Source organism: Chelonia mydas, chromosome 1, assembly GCF_015237465.2.
Source record: "Chelonia mydas isolate rCheMyd1 chromosome 1, rCheMyd1.pri.v2, whole genome shotgun sequence".
Lineage (NCBI taxonomy): Eukaryota > Metazoa > Chordata > Testudines > Cheloniidae > Chelonia > Chelonia mydas.
Genome location: NC_057849.1, coordinates 123136755 through 123152252, shown reverse-complemented (window position 1 = coordinate 123152252; position 15498 = coordinate 123136755). Strand labels below are relative to the sequence as shown.

General features: G+C 42.7%; 1 protein-coding gene across 1 annotated transcript; it reads right to left on the bottom strand.

The window, feature by feature from the left end:
- Nucleotides 1–264: 264 nt before the first annotated feature.
- On the bottom strand, nucleotides 265–14228 carry LOC102941873 (acetylserotonin O-methyltransferase-like). Its single transcript, XM_037888945.2, has 8 exons — nucleotides 14138–14228; nucleotides 13867–14041; nucleotides 9738–9867; nucleotides 8070–8138; nucleotides 7383–7501; nucleotides 3755–3895; nucleotides 1667–1789; nucleotides 265–917 (listed from the first exon to the last, which is right to left on the bottom strand). The coding sequence occupies exons 1-8, from the start codon at nucleotides 14207–14209 to the stop codon at nucleotides 706–708; spliced, it is 1041 nt and encodes a 346-aa protein (XP_037744873.1). The 5' UTR covers nucleotides 14210–14228; the 3' UTR covers nucleotides 265–705.
- Between the last annotated feature and the right edge of the window lie 1270 nt (nucleotides 14229–15498).

Sequence of the window (15498 nt, the reverse complement as noted above, 5' to 3'; positions counted from 1 at the left end):
CTTCAGAAGTTCGAGAGCCGGGGTTCACCAGCTGGGCCTTGGAGCTTCAGCCCTGTGGGATGCGAGGTCTCAGGGCTTCTGCCCCACTGGAGGCGTTTGCCAGAGGTCAGGGCTTCAGGTGCACTCCCGTTGAAGTGCTGAGCCCCAGCAAGCACACCCCCGAGGGGCTGCAGCCCCGAGACCTCCCTCCCTGCTGGGCAGAAGTCAGAGGCAATGCGTGGGAGGGACACCGTGGGGTCATGTGCTCACCCAGATTTTTGCCAGGGTTTGCTGGCCCCACTCAGTCACATGGTGTCGCCAGGGCTCCCCTCCGCATGACAGCTGCTGGAGCCAGCATGCTGGTAGCTGCAGCCATGGGAGAGGCAGCAGCGAACAGCTGGGAGCTGCAGGGAGAGCCACTGCTTTTGCTGCTGTCTCTCCCCACAGAGCTAAAGCAGGGCCCCTCCCTGCTAACACCTGGGAGTTGCAGGTGGGTCTGGTAGGTGGGGCGGGGGGGGGGGGCAGGGGTAACACGAGCTGCACTTTACTGTAAAAGAGCTGCATGTGGCCTGCATGTAGGCTCAACCTACATAAGGAGTTAAAGGTCTAACAGTGTATTGTTGTAAAAAAAGAAGTGACAAGGTTAACTATGAGCGGGGTCTAGTAAAAGCTGATCACCTCCCTGCATTCATACATCTAACAATAGACAAGAAAGAGGAGACAGAATTATTTTCTTCCTAAAATGGCATCATAAAGCTTTCCTGTTTTCTTGACTTGAATCTCTCTGAAACCAGCTGCAGTGAGGAGCTTGCTGTACTGGGCTGGCGTTCGTTCTTTTCCTTCAGTCTGAACCAACATCACCAGAGAGAAGAGCTGGGCTTCTAAAGGCCCAGTTTTGTCTTCATTCAGAAGTGTTTCAACCAGCAGCACTCCGCCCCCTGGTGGGATAAAAAGATTTAAAACATGTTGATTTGTCAGAGAGGGACACTAAAGCTTATTTTCCAACTGCATTTTTAGGTATTTCCGTAACCTTAGAGATCCCCTTTATATTAAAAGAAAAATCATGTTATATTGCTACAGTAGTTCATGAAATAGCTAGAGGGATTCTATGCACCAATTAGCTATTATTTCCTGCACTTCAAAGTAGAGAGTGAAGGGGAACCTATTAGCCGTGATTGAAACATTTATTGACTCCGGCAGAAATGAACCAGAGGTGTGGTTGCTCAGCATCTCTGAAAGTCAAGCCCCATGGGCCAGAGTTTTAAAATAAAATAATTTAGGCACCTAAAAATGCACATTGGCAATTTTCAAAATTTGAATAGATGACTATCAACATCATGAGGCACCTAAATAACTTTTAAAATTTGGCCTTGCTTGTCTAAAGTGTATGCCCAAACCTAGAGGCTAGGGTTGCCAATTTTGCATGGAAGTATTCATGGAGGTTTTGTCAGATGTCAGTCTTTAATTAAAGATTAATCTTTAATTCCTGGAGACTCCAGGACAATCCAGGAGACTTGGCAACATTACTAGAAGCAAATTTTCAAGTTGGCCATTCTTATTCATGTGTCCTGGATGCAAATCACTCATGTAAAAGGAGAAAGTCTTTCATTAAAATGGCCCTTTAAAAAAACCCTGTCCCAAACAAATGATGCATATAAGTCTCTATTTTGCAAAGAGGAAAACATACCAGGCTTGCAAGCCTTGTGGATTTTTGCTAGTAGCTGCATACACTTGTCTTCTGCCCAGTCATGCAGGGTCCTAGCCAAAATGTACAGGTCAGCTTCTGGAATTGGATCTTTAAAAAAATCTCCTGTAACAAAAAGAAAACAATGCAAAAAACAGGCCTGAATAAGCAAACATTTTTAATCTGGTGTTGCAAGAAGTATAAGCTTGCTCCAAAACTGTTCGTGAGACTTGCTGGGAAGCTACACTCTTCTGCCTTGTCATGCTGAGGATTCATAGCCCACTTAAGGGGCAAATCTCCCAGTATTGGATAATTGGTGATGTGCTCTTTATCCAGCCACTTGTATGCCAATTTCATTTCTCTCTCTCTCTTTCTCTCCCTCTTTCTCTCTGTTTCCTCTCTGCTTCATCCATATAAGCCATCTGTCACACTTCTCTGTCTTTGCTTTTAGGTCATCCCCTCTCCCCTCCACTTTTTCCCCTTCTTCACTGCTGGGTCCCCTTTCTCTTTCTCTCCCCTCCTCTCCTGACCTCCGCCCTCCAAAATTAACAATTTATTTCTATTTAAATAGTAAAACTAGACACATAAAACCAACATACCCCCACACTGGTGTGATGGATGATGCTACATAATTGAGGATAACTATATTTATTATAGCTGGTATCACTATTATGCAATTGCAACAAACTTTGTACAAAGTATGTCATGTAAGATAACAATGGAAAAGATACATGCTAACAAATCCTGTTTAAATCCATGTATCATCACTGTACGTGAAGTTATGATATTGGCTATGTATTTGTATCTCAAATGCATTTGTTCTTGGAGTGAAGCCCATAAAGTTGTTTACATCCAGTCTTGACAGCCCATTGTGGATGGACTATCCAAGTGTGGAAGGGCTATTGGAAAGAATCAGCTTTCCAGATAGCCTCTTCATGAGGATGACTCAGACAGCAAGTAGCCAATGGCGTCTACTGTGATTCAGCAAAACATGTCTGGCCATGTGATGGGGACATGTGACCTAAGAATCCATGTTGGCCAGTAACTCTCCATGTAGAGGTACAGCGGGCTTGGTTTGGTACAGTAAATTTCCAGGCACATGGCAGAAGGTATAAATTACAGCTGAGAGAACTCCATCTTGCTTTATTCCTGCTCCAAACTTCTCTGCACTGTGGATTTATAACAAAAGAAGTATTTTAAACTAGGGACTGAGGCCCTTCCAAGCTTTTGGAAGTTTGCCACAGAGACTTCTGCAAATCTATGGACTCTTACATCAAAGCTGCAGACCTGATCTCAGGAGTTAGCAACTGTTTGTAATGTGTACATCTTTTACCTATTTTAGAACTCTCTTCTGTATTTTTAATATATTCTTAGTTAGTGTGCTAAACATTGACTGGCAGCTTGATTTTGGTAAGATCTGAAATATTTAGTGACCTGGGATCTGTGGCTAATCCTTTGAGATTGAGGAACCTTAAAGTATGGGGAAGTGGGTCACACTCAGTAACCTCTTACTGTACAAGACCTATTTGTCTGGATTGGGAACTAGGGGCTGGAATGCTTATGGGGACTGCATGTTTCAGCTTCTTGTTAACCAGTGTGGTATGACAGGAGCTCTTTTGTTACTGGGTTGGTGAATCTAATTAAAGAGGAAACCACCCGGCAGTGGGTCACATGTATATTGTAACATGACCCAACAGCATTTATCCCTTCAAATGTTACATGGATGTCTTTATGGGCCTTTGTGCCCAGTCACATTGCACTAATCTACACAACCTACTATTTTCAACTATTTAGAATGCTTTGAACTGCCCACAATTATTCAGTGAAGCCACATCCCTCCTCCCCCCAGGGTGACACCAGGAAGGGCTAGGAAGGCCACTGCATGGAGTTTGTTTCTTTTCTTTTACATTGCTATTTAATAGGGATAATGTTCAAGGACTTGGAATATATTTGCATCCTTGGCAACTAATAGCTCAGCTTCTTCAAGTCCACAGGGTGTACGTTGCTCATTACACTCTGTTATCATCAAACATGGTCCCTTCAGCACATTTTTCTTTGCAGATGAGCACACACAAAATGAACCCAGTTTACCTTCATGGAAAGTGATCCGACGTTCTTCTGGGGGTACAAAATGCTCCTTTGCCACTTGCACTACTTTAGGTAGGTCATAAATTGTGACTGTAGAATTTGGGTACAAAGAAATACATTCCTGGGCCAAACCACCTGCACATCCTTATAGTGAAAGTGAAATACAGGGTAAATGCTCAAATATAACAATACTGGTCATTTTTATAATAGCTTCCATCTCAGAAACTTAGACTGCAATGAACTCAGACTCATGCTGCCTTGTGAGATAGGTTAACGTTAGTATCCATTTTTACAGAAGGAGACACTAAGTACAAAAAAGGTAAGTGATTTGTTCATGGTCTCCCAGCCTCTCTCTGGAATAAGACCCAATTCTTCTGCTTCCCATTCCTGTGATCTAACCACTGGACCATAAAGGGTATTGCTTTAAAACAACATAGTATGATGCAACTACAGCTGCCTGGAAATTTTCAAAGGAAGAGTGTTTTCTTTCAAAGAAATGGCCATTCTGAATATGAAATTTTTGTGCAATATTGACTTTTCCTAAGTTTTAGTTTTCATGAAATTTTTATGACTTTTTTAAATAAAAAAAATAACTAGAAGTATTTTTCACTGAAAACCTGTATTTTGATAAATAGGAAATGGAGATAACCATTTCAGTGTTTTCCATCAAACATGAGAATTTAAACAAATAAAATTGAGTCTGTTTTGAACACTGGAAAACATTTTTTAGTGAAAATATTCTGAAAAATTTTCCACCAGCATTAGATGAAACTAAAACAGATAGTCCATTCTTCTGTTTTAAAGTTCCCATCTTCAGTCATTAAGAAGTCATGTAGCATAATAATAATACTTAGCCTCTTATATAGTACTATTAAACTAGATGATGACGATGGTCCCCGCTGGCCTTAAAGTCTATGAGTCTACAGAGCTATTAATCTATAAATATCAAAGCACTTTACAAAGGAGGCACATATTGTTCTCTCCAGTGCACAGAGGCCCAGAGAGGGGAAATGACTTGCCTAAGGTCATCCAGCAGGCCAGGGGCAAAACTGGGATAGAACCCAAGTCTCCTGAGTCCCAACAAAGTCACAATCAGCAACGTCGCTGCTGCAATGCATTAGAACCCTTCCCTACAAGCTGGCTTTGAAAAGCCCTTGCCTCCTCTCATTAGGTTTACACCAAAGCCAGGTCTTGGTATATAGGAAATGCCTCACTAAGCCATGAGCAAAATAACTGAATTGTAAAAAATGGAAAAGATTCACATCTAGTATTCACTATTCAAAAAGTTACCATACCGACCTTGTTCAGGATTAGATTTTGTTTGAAACAAACCCAGAGGGGGAAAGAAACAGGTGAGGAGCTTAAGCTGAGTTAGTTTACATTAAAAGGACAGCATATGTCAAGGTTATTTTTCCCCCATGATATTTAAATTCATTTTTTCTCACTGTTTACAACAATGAACTGAAAACTGACCTGGTTTCTCTGCTTGTGCTGCTTTTGCTCCATCCCACAAGCACATGGGTTTGTTCCTGCAGAGCTAGTCATTTGCATAAGACTGCGGGCAGTGAGCATTCAACAACGGCCTGCTCCAAAGATCAGTGGAGTCAATGGGACAATTCCCATCAACTATTTTAGGGTTTGGATTCAGACCGAAAAAGGGCACAGAAAGATTTTCTGTATAAGGACTTTGCAAACAGAAAGAAGGGTGGGAGGGAACCAAGTGGTCCACATTTTGAGCCTACCAAATTGAATAGTGACTCTTCAATGTTAATTCTATACAAACAGCCACCAAGAACACTTTTAAATCCCTTGTAATAAAAACACTGATACCAGTCTAGGAAGCAGAGGACTGAAATCTCAAGGCAACCAGTACATTTGTCTTGGGGAGAAGGCAGGAGGGGGGAAAGGGACTTTAAGTTGAGTTCAAGTGATGGGTGGGGCGTGGGACAATTTGGAAAGATTCCATGGCTATGAATACGTTAAGCTTCAGGATAACTTACTTACTTTCAGCTTGCCTGCCCTACCTTGCCAGCAACCCATCTGGTGATCAGTTTTCTGGGTTCCTCCAGCTCCCTGGCTCCTCAGCAGCTCCTGTGGTGGGGTTGCCCCAGAGCAGAGCTCCCAAGAAGCATCTTTCGTTTGAGAAACTTTGAAATATTCCCCCTCCGGGAACATTTTGGTGTTTCCAAAATGAAGTATTGCAGAATTTCTCTTCTGCAAAAATGTTTGAGATTTTGGCTTTTCATCCCAATTTGGGATACAGTTTATTTCTAAAACCTTGAAACTTTTGCGGTGTGAGATTCATTTTCCCAGCCAGATCTACTTAAAATGAAATAGTCGGAGGGCAGAACAGATCATGCTTATGGACCTTGATTCACCCAGGTGCTTAAGCATAGGCCTATCCTTAAATACATGATAATTCCCATTGAGGCTGAATCAGAGCCATGGGCATGGAAAGAATCCAACAAATGTAGTCAAGAAAACTTTAAAATAATAATACATGATAGTGAAAACATCACCACCATCATCATCATGTAGCAGATTTTAATACATCACTTGGCTCACGAAAAACACAGAAGTGATTGTGGTGTGACTGCAGAATTTTGACATCCAAACTGTAAGGCTATCTTTGGTGGCATAAAGGAAATACATTGGCAGAGGCTGTTCTAATGCTATGAATGGCTCCAGCGGAAAATTGTCATATTAGTCAGAAAACCATAGGTAAGGCCATTGCAAGGAAAAATAATGCACAGTTGAGGCGAGCTCCAGCGTTTTTGCTACCCAAGCGGCGAAAAAAAACACTTGCCATTGAACGGGGAGGCGGAATCCTGCCCGCCAAACACGGAGGCGGAGTGATGGTGCGGCCGCCGAATTGCTGCCGCCGCCGAGGGTGGATTGACGCCCCAGAGCCCGACGTCCTGCCACCCCTTTACATTGGCTGCCCCAGGCACCTGCTTGGTTCGCTGGTGCCTGGAGCCGACCCTGGTTTAGGCTTTCTGAAAGGCTTTAGAGCAGTGGTTCTTAACCTGAGGTGCACACACCCCCTGGGGGTGCGAGATGCCCTTTCTGGGGGTGCGAGACATGCTTTAGCAGTTGAGAAGTGAAAGTGGTCAGAACAGATTAGCCAGACTTCATTTCTGCTTTCTGTGTTTTAGAAACTTGAGAGAGCAAAACAGCAGGGGAGAAGTAGAAATGGAGATTGCGTGGTGCTATAAATCCTGACAGGATTGAAATACAGAGACAACGTTAAAGCTGTTTGGGGTAAGACGTATGTAGGCGATTCATCAACCTGAAGTCACTGAATGAAGTGAAGAATAGCCTGGAAGCTGTTCTGGTAGAATTTCTTAAGCAATGGCAAAAGAAAAACCTACCAAACCAGTGAGAAGGAAAATAAGCTGCTGCTTAGATCTATGGGATTCTTTAGACTGAGGGAAACATTCCGCTTTCTAATGCTTTTATCATTTTCATATTTTTATAGGACTTTGGCTCAAAATGTAAAATGCTTCCCTTGTGATTGATCCTGGCCATGTAGTCTGTCCTGTTTTTCCTTTACTCACACAGGTCGAAGAACAAGTGCAATATGTATCCATAGCTTACCAAAGAAAACAGTTCAAGTTCTGATGACACTTACCTCCCAGATCATAAATGACCGTGAAAGCTGAAAGGTCAAATGCAGCAATCACATCTCTGCCACAAATACTCCAAATTGCATTTAAACCATACATGAATTTGATCATCTCTTCTTCTGATCTAATCATTTAAAAGAACATTATTTGTAGCACAAGTAAATTATGACACATTTATTGGTGGCTAGCATCATATAACTTGTGCTTTTAGCTGAAATACTGTATTAAACCCTGTTTCTCGGCCAGCTTGCACAATCGTCTATTTTGACCACTATTAAAATGAACTTACATTAACAGATATTCAAAATATTAAGAATAAATCCACCCTGTTTCATATTCCTACATTTTAATAAAACTTACTGAAAGTTACACTTATCTAGCAGTGTGTTATGATGCTAAGCCTAAGGGTCTCCAGCTGTTTTTCATTTAACAGAATTTTCCATTATACCAAACATTGTACATAGCACATTGTTCATGACAGGTTGCCAGTAAGAACGTGATGTTTAGATACCAAGGTGATGAGCACCTTAGACATACCAGAGAGTCTCAGCACTGGATACCAATGAAATGACGGGGTTTTCATGTGAATAGGACTAATCATCATATATCACAGTCAAAGTGGTAATACAAAATAGAAAAGTCATCCACATAAAAGAGAAGCATAAAACTCCCGACACTAAATTGATTATTACCTGTAGAGAGCCCCAAAGATGTCGTCTGATGAAATACCAAATGCTCGCTCATACTGGTTTTTTCCATCTCTTAAAGAAAAATAAATACGTGGTATTTGTATTTTAACACCTTACTGCATTGGTGACAATTTTGGCTTATTAAGGTACCTATTTTATTCAACTTATTAAGGTACAAGTGTTACCCTTTGTGTAATTGATTTGATCAGCGATTCTGAAATGCAGCCACCAACCACTTTTTGTGCAGCCATGGGGCTGCCAGCAGTGGGTACTTCGGCCCCAGGGTGGCAGGGCTTCAGGGGCCCCAGCACTTCAGGAGGCAGGGCACAGGGCCACCTGGGGCAGCCAAGCTCCCAACCCACATCCATGGGGAAGCAAGGCCCCCCAGGGCAGCAGCTGCAGCCAGACTCCCATCCCCCATCTGGGGGCAGTGGGGTCCCCTGGGCTCCAGGCCCCTGCCCCTCAGGCTATCTGACTTCAGCCCCCATTCCTGAGACAGCGGGGCTCTCAGGGCAATGGGGCTTTGGGGGTCCCAACGCTTCAGCAGGTGAGGCAGTAGGACCCCTTTGGGGCAGCCTAGGTCCTGGCCCCCATCCATGGGGGAAGTGGAGCCCGCAAGGGTAACGAGGGCAGCTGGGCTCCCCAGCCCCTGGTGGCTATGGAGCTCCTGGCCCACAGGGCAGCATGGCCACCATCATGAGTTGGCTGCATCCTGAGACCACCAAAAAAAAAAAATTGGGGCGGGGGAGGGAGAACCCCTGGCTTGATCATTCTGAAAGCGGTCTGTGCCACAACCAAAAGATTCAGAAAGGAAATCAAACCTGGATTTGTGCTGGAAATGGCCCTACTTGATGATCACTTTAGATAAGCTGTTACCAGCAGGAGAGTGGGGTGGGAGGAAGTTTTGTCTCATGGTCTCTGTGTGTATATAATGTCTTCTGCAGTTTCCACGATATGCTATGCATCCGATGAAGTGAGCTGTAGCTCACGAAAGCTCATGCTCAAATAAACTGGTAAGTCTCTAAGGTGCCACAAGTACTCCTTTTCTTTTTACGAATACAGACTAACACGGCTGTTACTCTGAAATCTCTACTTTGTTATTATTTTATGTTCATTATTGGACACCACTAAGAGGAAGGAAACACAACTGCTATTTGATGTACCAGAGACAGGGCTCAGATCCTCAGCTGGTGTAAATTGACATAGCTCCATAAAGAGCTGTGCTGACTTGTACCGGCTGAGATTCTGGCCCAATATACACTGACTTCCTTCCTCACTTTCTTCTGCCTTTGGCAACAAAACCAATTAGGATCCCTGCAAGCATCCCTCAGCAACTATTCATCATCATTTGCCTGGCCGAGGGCTTCCCTCCACAGAAACTGTTGCCATGAATAAATGTTCCCCTTGGGACACACCAAAGAAGCATAGTATAGAAGTGTGTTTCCTGAATCTACAGTGAATTCATCCACTGAAGCACTAGCAAACATAAGCTCATGTAGTAATAGTTCAACACGCTTCTCAAACAATTACCTGTCAATATCTTCATTTTTTCTTGTTTCCCTAGAGACAAGCCTCTTCCTGAGAAGGTTCACAAATGTAGCAAAATGCTTTATTGCAATGGGTTTTGGCACATGAATTTTGTACAAACGACAAAAGATTTCGTCTCCTTACCTCACAGCATCTGTCAGGTACTGCCAGCACAAATAGATGGTTTTGGAGTAGTACATCAAATTATGATACTGAGACTTAGGACTTGATTTTGTAAGATAGAGGTTGGAAAGCTCTGTGTTCCTGTAAAAGGCTAAAAGGAAAAAGAAGGTAAGTTAACATTTACAAACTTGTCATTGCACAATGCCTATTTTACAGCATAATCTTTATAACAAGAACAAGCTGTAGCAATGCAACCAAAGCAACAAAGAAACTAGATAGGCCAGAGATGGGGGAGGGCCTGGGTGCACACATGCATAGCATACCATATCTACCCATCAGATTCTGCAAGAACTGGAGTGAAGAACTGCAGGATGTAAAAGGCACACCCCATTACCACCACCATTTCTTTGTGAAAGTAGATAAATCATACGGCTGTGGTGGCGTCTCTTTCCACTATGCTTTTTAGTGTTTGTGCTCAAACACACTTTATTTAAACAGTAACTCCTAACATACTAGTCTTTTTTGGCCTGGTGAGGAAACCAACGGGAGAGTTAAGTCCCCAGGACATAATTCCACCCACTTCTGAGGCCATCTACCGCTACTGAATTTCAGTATTCTCATTGGCTGATTATGGGAGTCATCTCAAAGATGCAAAGTTTTGGGTTCTAACTATGCTTACTATATGTCTTTAATGGACAGACATATAGGCTGCTATATGTGTTCTCTCTTACAACAGAGGCAAACTCCCACTGAATTCAATGAGAGCCAGATTAGGCTTTAAATCTATTCCTCCACTGTGTGTGATGGCAAGACTGAGGGTCTGGGCAGCTCCAGGAGAGTCTCTGTGTGTGCTCTACACCCAGGCAGCTGCCACAAAGGAGAAAAGTTCCTCTGAAGCATCCAGCTGAACTTCTATTAGCAGGGTGGATGCTGCCTCATTTGTGTTCCTGCAGCTGGCCTGGTTGCCCTGGAAAGGGTGTAGGTGGCTTCAGAAGTGGCCACAGACTTCTAAGGGCTTGTCTACATGGTGAAATGGACTGGAATAGCTGTTTGGAAAAAGCTCCCCATGTTGACAGCTTAGTTTAATCCATTTTGGAAGTGGATCAAGCTAAATGGAACAAGCCAACTCTTATTCTACCGTGGAAAGGCTATAGCACTTTAAATTCCTCCATCCTTATTCCAAAATAACTTCCTCATATAGATGTTGCCTAAGAGAAGTGAAAGTATTTGTAAAAAGGCCACTCTTCATGGATGTGTGTCACAGCAGTCCCCCTGCTATGCAAACAAACACAGTAAGAATAAACTTTAGGACCCAGTATACCAATGGGTTTATATTAACCCTTAGAACTTGATTCCTTGATTCCCATGGAAGGACTGGAGAGAGGGTCTTGATAGCTGGGAGGGTGTGTGTATGTGTGTGATCTATGAGGAGCAATCTGAGAGGTTGCAAGTAAGTACAACAAACTTGAAGAGGTTTGTGTCACGGGGCCTGGCACGAACGCTGAATACATTTGTCATTCACTAATTTAAATTGATCATTTGGAACTGCAGATTTTTGGAATTATCCAAAGGCAATGTTACAAGTTAGTTATTGTTCGAAAAACCCGCTCATAACAACATTTGTATGCTTCCTGTGTTTAATACAAATAATTTTTTTTAAAATGTTCTTGTTTGTTTAAAGCGTGCTAGTGCTGCTTCTGTAGGTAGATAGATATTGTATCTAGTGTGAAAGTAGAATGAATTATATTGAAATTATAATTCATTAAAAAAATGCTACTTGAAGGGTTTGTTGAAATATAGTTGTCAGGAAGAGAAACATTAAGGAGTGTGAGAAAATGGGTCCTCAAACTAACTTAGAGCTCCTACTGAGCTAGGAGATTGGTAAACGTTAGTATGCAAGTAAGATATGTATGTATATTTGTCAGTTTCTGCTTTCTTTTGTCTCTTATGTTAAATTGGCTTTGGCTTAGCTGTATAAATAAGTTATCTTGAGCCCCAGAGAGGGGCTCACATCTGGGTGCATTAGCAAAGCGCTTTGCTAATAAACAGAGTGGTCTGACAAATTATGTGGTTGGACTAGATGTTATTATGTGACAGGTGGTTGGACTAGATGACCTCCTGAGGTCCCTTCCAACCCTGATATTCTATGTGAGTCCTGAATCTGACTTTGACACTAGGGTGACCAGATGTCCCGATTTTATAGGGACAGTCCCAATTTTTGGGTCTTTTTCTTATATAGGCTCCTATTACCTCCCACCCCCATCCCGATTTTTCACACTTGCTGTCTGGTCACCCTAATTGTACCTGGTACAGTCTTTTCCTGCTCTCTGTGGGCTTTTCTCCTCATTTCTCCCTACTAAATAGTGTACTGCGGGCACAATTCAGGCTGAAAGTGGAGAACACACAGCAAAGAAGTTTCTTTGTATACATAGGATTTTCATTCAGGGTTACTTTGTCTGAACACATCTCTTTCTAAGCTATCTGTAAATATTTCTAAAGTATACTTCACACTGCAGAATTCCAGACCTTCAGCCAGTGTAAACAGGCATAGCTCTGTCAAGTACAATGGAGTTCCACCAGTTTATACCAGCTGAGGATCTGACCTCTTGTCTTTAGCTCAGGAAGTCTGAAACTGCATTTTATGAAATAAAGATAATTAATATAAAGATATAAAGACAATTGGCCAAGTCAGCAGGAGAGCTTAAAGAAATCTAAATTAGTGCAACTAATACCTTCTTCTAGCCTTCACACTATAGATATATATTTACAGGTTTCAGAGTAACAGCCGTGTTAGTCTGTATTCGTAAAAAGAAAAGGAGTACTTGTGGCACCTTAGAGACTAACCAGTTTATTTGAGCATGAGCTTTCGTGAGCTACAGCTCACTTCATCGGATGCATAGCATATCGTGGAAACTGTAGAAGACATTATATACACACAGAGACCATGAAACAAAACTTCCTCCCACCCCACTCTCCTGCTGGTAACAGCTTATCTAAAGTGATCATCAAGTAGGGCCATTTCCAGCACAAATCCAGGTTTTCTCACCTTTCCCCCCCCCCCCCACACACACACATACAAACTCACTCTCCTGCTGGTAATAGCCCATCCCTCTTTGAAACCTCTCTTTATAATGCGCATGATAATCAAGGTGGGTCATTTCCAGCACTAATCCAGCTCACGAAAGCTCATGCTCAAATAAACTGGTTAGTCTCTAAGGTGCCACAAGACATATCTCAGACATAATACAGACATATCTCCCCTTGTTCTTTTCCTACAAACCCCCCCACAAGACGTTCTGGTTAAACTTGGATTTATGCTGGAAATGGCCCACCTTGATTGCTGTGCACATTGTAAGATGAGCTATTGCCAGCAGGAGAGTGAGTTTGTGTGTGTGGTTTTTGGAGGGGGGGGGGTGAGAAAACCTGGATTAGTGCTGGAAATGACCCACCTTGATTATCATGCGCATTATAAAGAGAGGTTTCAAAGAGGGATGGGCTATTACCAGCAGGAGAGTGAGTTTGTATGTGTGTGGGGGGGGGGGAGGGGGAAGGGTGAGAAAACCTGGATTTGTGCTGGAAATGGCCCTACTTGATGATCACTTTAGATAAGCTGTTACCAGCAGGAGAGTGGGGTGGGAGGAAGTTTTGTTTCATGGTCTCTGTGTGTATATAATGTCTTCTGCAGTTTCCACGATATGCTATGCATCCGATGAAGTGAGCTGTAGCTCACGAAAGCTCATGCTCAAATAAACTGGTTAGTCTCTAAGGTGCCACAAGTACTCCTTTTCTTTTTACGATATATATTTACACATCTTACAACATTCTCTTAGATTCCCTTACAGATGCTTAGTCTCAAATTCCCTTCCCTTATGGGTAATTACTATTGCTTGTGAATTTGGTCCAGTGAGTTAAAGAGGTTCTTAGGAGAGGTAGAAAAGTGACTATGCATCTGTTTTACTCTCTTACTCCTACCAAGTTCAGTTTTTGTAAATCTGCTGCATTGAGATTTTTCAGATCACACTGTACCTCTTCCCTCATTCTGGCATTTTGGCGTTTAATATTATAACTCAGTCTCGCACATGCTATTTAATGAGGCCTTAAAACCAACAGTGATTTAATTGTTAGCCTTCTCCCTTCCCGACAACATTACCTCCTTCACTTTTCATTTCGACTCCCAGGAGCTTTAATCCCACACAGGCATCAAGTAACCGTTCCATTCCACTGGCGCTGGTGCCCAAACGTTCAGCAATGGCATCTGAAGACAGGGGCCCTTCTGACTCCAGCAATAGATCAAACACTCCCAATTCACAGGCGGAAAACATAATCTGAAAGCAAATGGGGTGGGGCAGTGGAGTAAGAGAAAGTGCAGATACCCCCTGATGAGTTTTAATATAATTTCCAAGCATTATTTGTATTCTTACCTTTGAGACTAAAAACCCATTGTTGTATTGAAATAAGATCTGAAGATAGTCAAGGTCTTGTGTGGAGCTCATTTTCCTTCAGCACACTGTGAGAGATCCTCTTGCCTTTGTTGTTTAAATAAGCTAATTTTCCACTAGATACAGATCACACTGGATAGTTCACTTAATCTGACTGGTCAGGGGCTTCCCTAGCCTCTTCCCCAAGGGGGTTGGGGCTGAGGTGTGTTGTTCTGTCCCATCTAGTGGCACAGAGACCATGTAGAGAGAGAGATAAAATTAGTCTGCTTTACAGCCTTAGCTAACAGCCAGTTGGCTTTTAGCTCATGCAGTAGAGGCTCGTGCACTAAGCTCTAGAGGTCCCACTTTCAATCCCACCCCCCCAAGACTGGGTTCTGTTGGCATTATGTTGGGACAGTGCCAAATTATTATTATGAATTACTGTGATTGATATGAATGACTGTGGTGAGCATGAGTTTGGTATGGCTTGGTACGTCTGAATTTGCGAGAGGATTCTGGGAGCAGGGTTCTCTTGGCATCAGACAGTTGGTACTGAAATTTAGTGAGAGTGTTGAAATTGGTTAATCAGAGACTCTATCTGTGTGTGTGTGTTTCAACTTGAAACTTTGGTCATATCAGCTGTTGGGCAGCTTGCAAAACTAAAGACAACACAAAAGACATGATCAATGAGCTTGGTATATAATGAGCTGGATTAAAATGACCCTTTTGGATGGCACCACATTAAGAACTCAAATGAGTGATTGATGAGAGGGCAATCGTCAACTGATCTTTGGTCTTTATCTGTTTTGCAGTCCCTTCTAAAATATAATTCAAAATACCAGTAATGAAACACCCACAGGCATATTTCTGGGACATGTGACTCCTTTGAGAGCAAGGGGTATAAGTACTAAGAATATCATACATGCGGTGTTAGTTGGTTAGTTAGTTCCACAATTAACATCTGAAGAGGTCTGTGATGCTGTAAGAGAGAGAGCCTTGGGGTAGCCAAAACCCTGCTTCAGGGGACATTTGACAAGACCAAGTACTTGAGAAGGAAAGAGAAGAGAAGAAAAGAAATCTCCAGCTAGGACTTGTAGCTATACCTGCTTTGTTTGCCAATCAGGATACTGTGCAAGGGCAACATAGTTACTGAGGGTTTACGCTAGGGAAATTGAGGCTTATTAGGACGAGCTATTGTTAGGGCCCTACCAAATTCACGGCCACGAAAAATGTGTCACGGACCATGAAAACTGGTCTCCCTCCATTAAATCTGATCTTTTGTGTGCTTTTACCCTATGGGAGAGACCAGTGTTCCTCAAGTTGGGGGTCCTGACCCAAAAGGGAGTTGCAGGGGGGTCGCAAGG

Excerpts from the sequence above, each read along its gene's own strand:
- LOC102941873 (XM_037888945.2), bottom strand. The coding sequence starts at position 14,209 with ATGAGCTCCACACAAGACCTTGACTATCTTCAGATCTTATTTCAATAC. Across the intron at positions 3,896-7,382 it reads GGTCATTTATGATCTGGGAG|GATGTGCAGGTGGTTTGGCC; the intron begins GTAAGTGTCATC and ends TTTCACTATAAG. Across the intron at positions 918-1,666 it reads CCACAAGGCTTGCAAGCCTG|GGGGCGGAGTGCTGCTGGTT; the intron begins GTATGTTTTCCT and ends TTATCCCACCAG.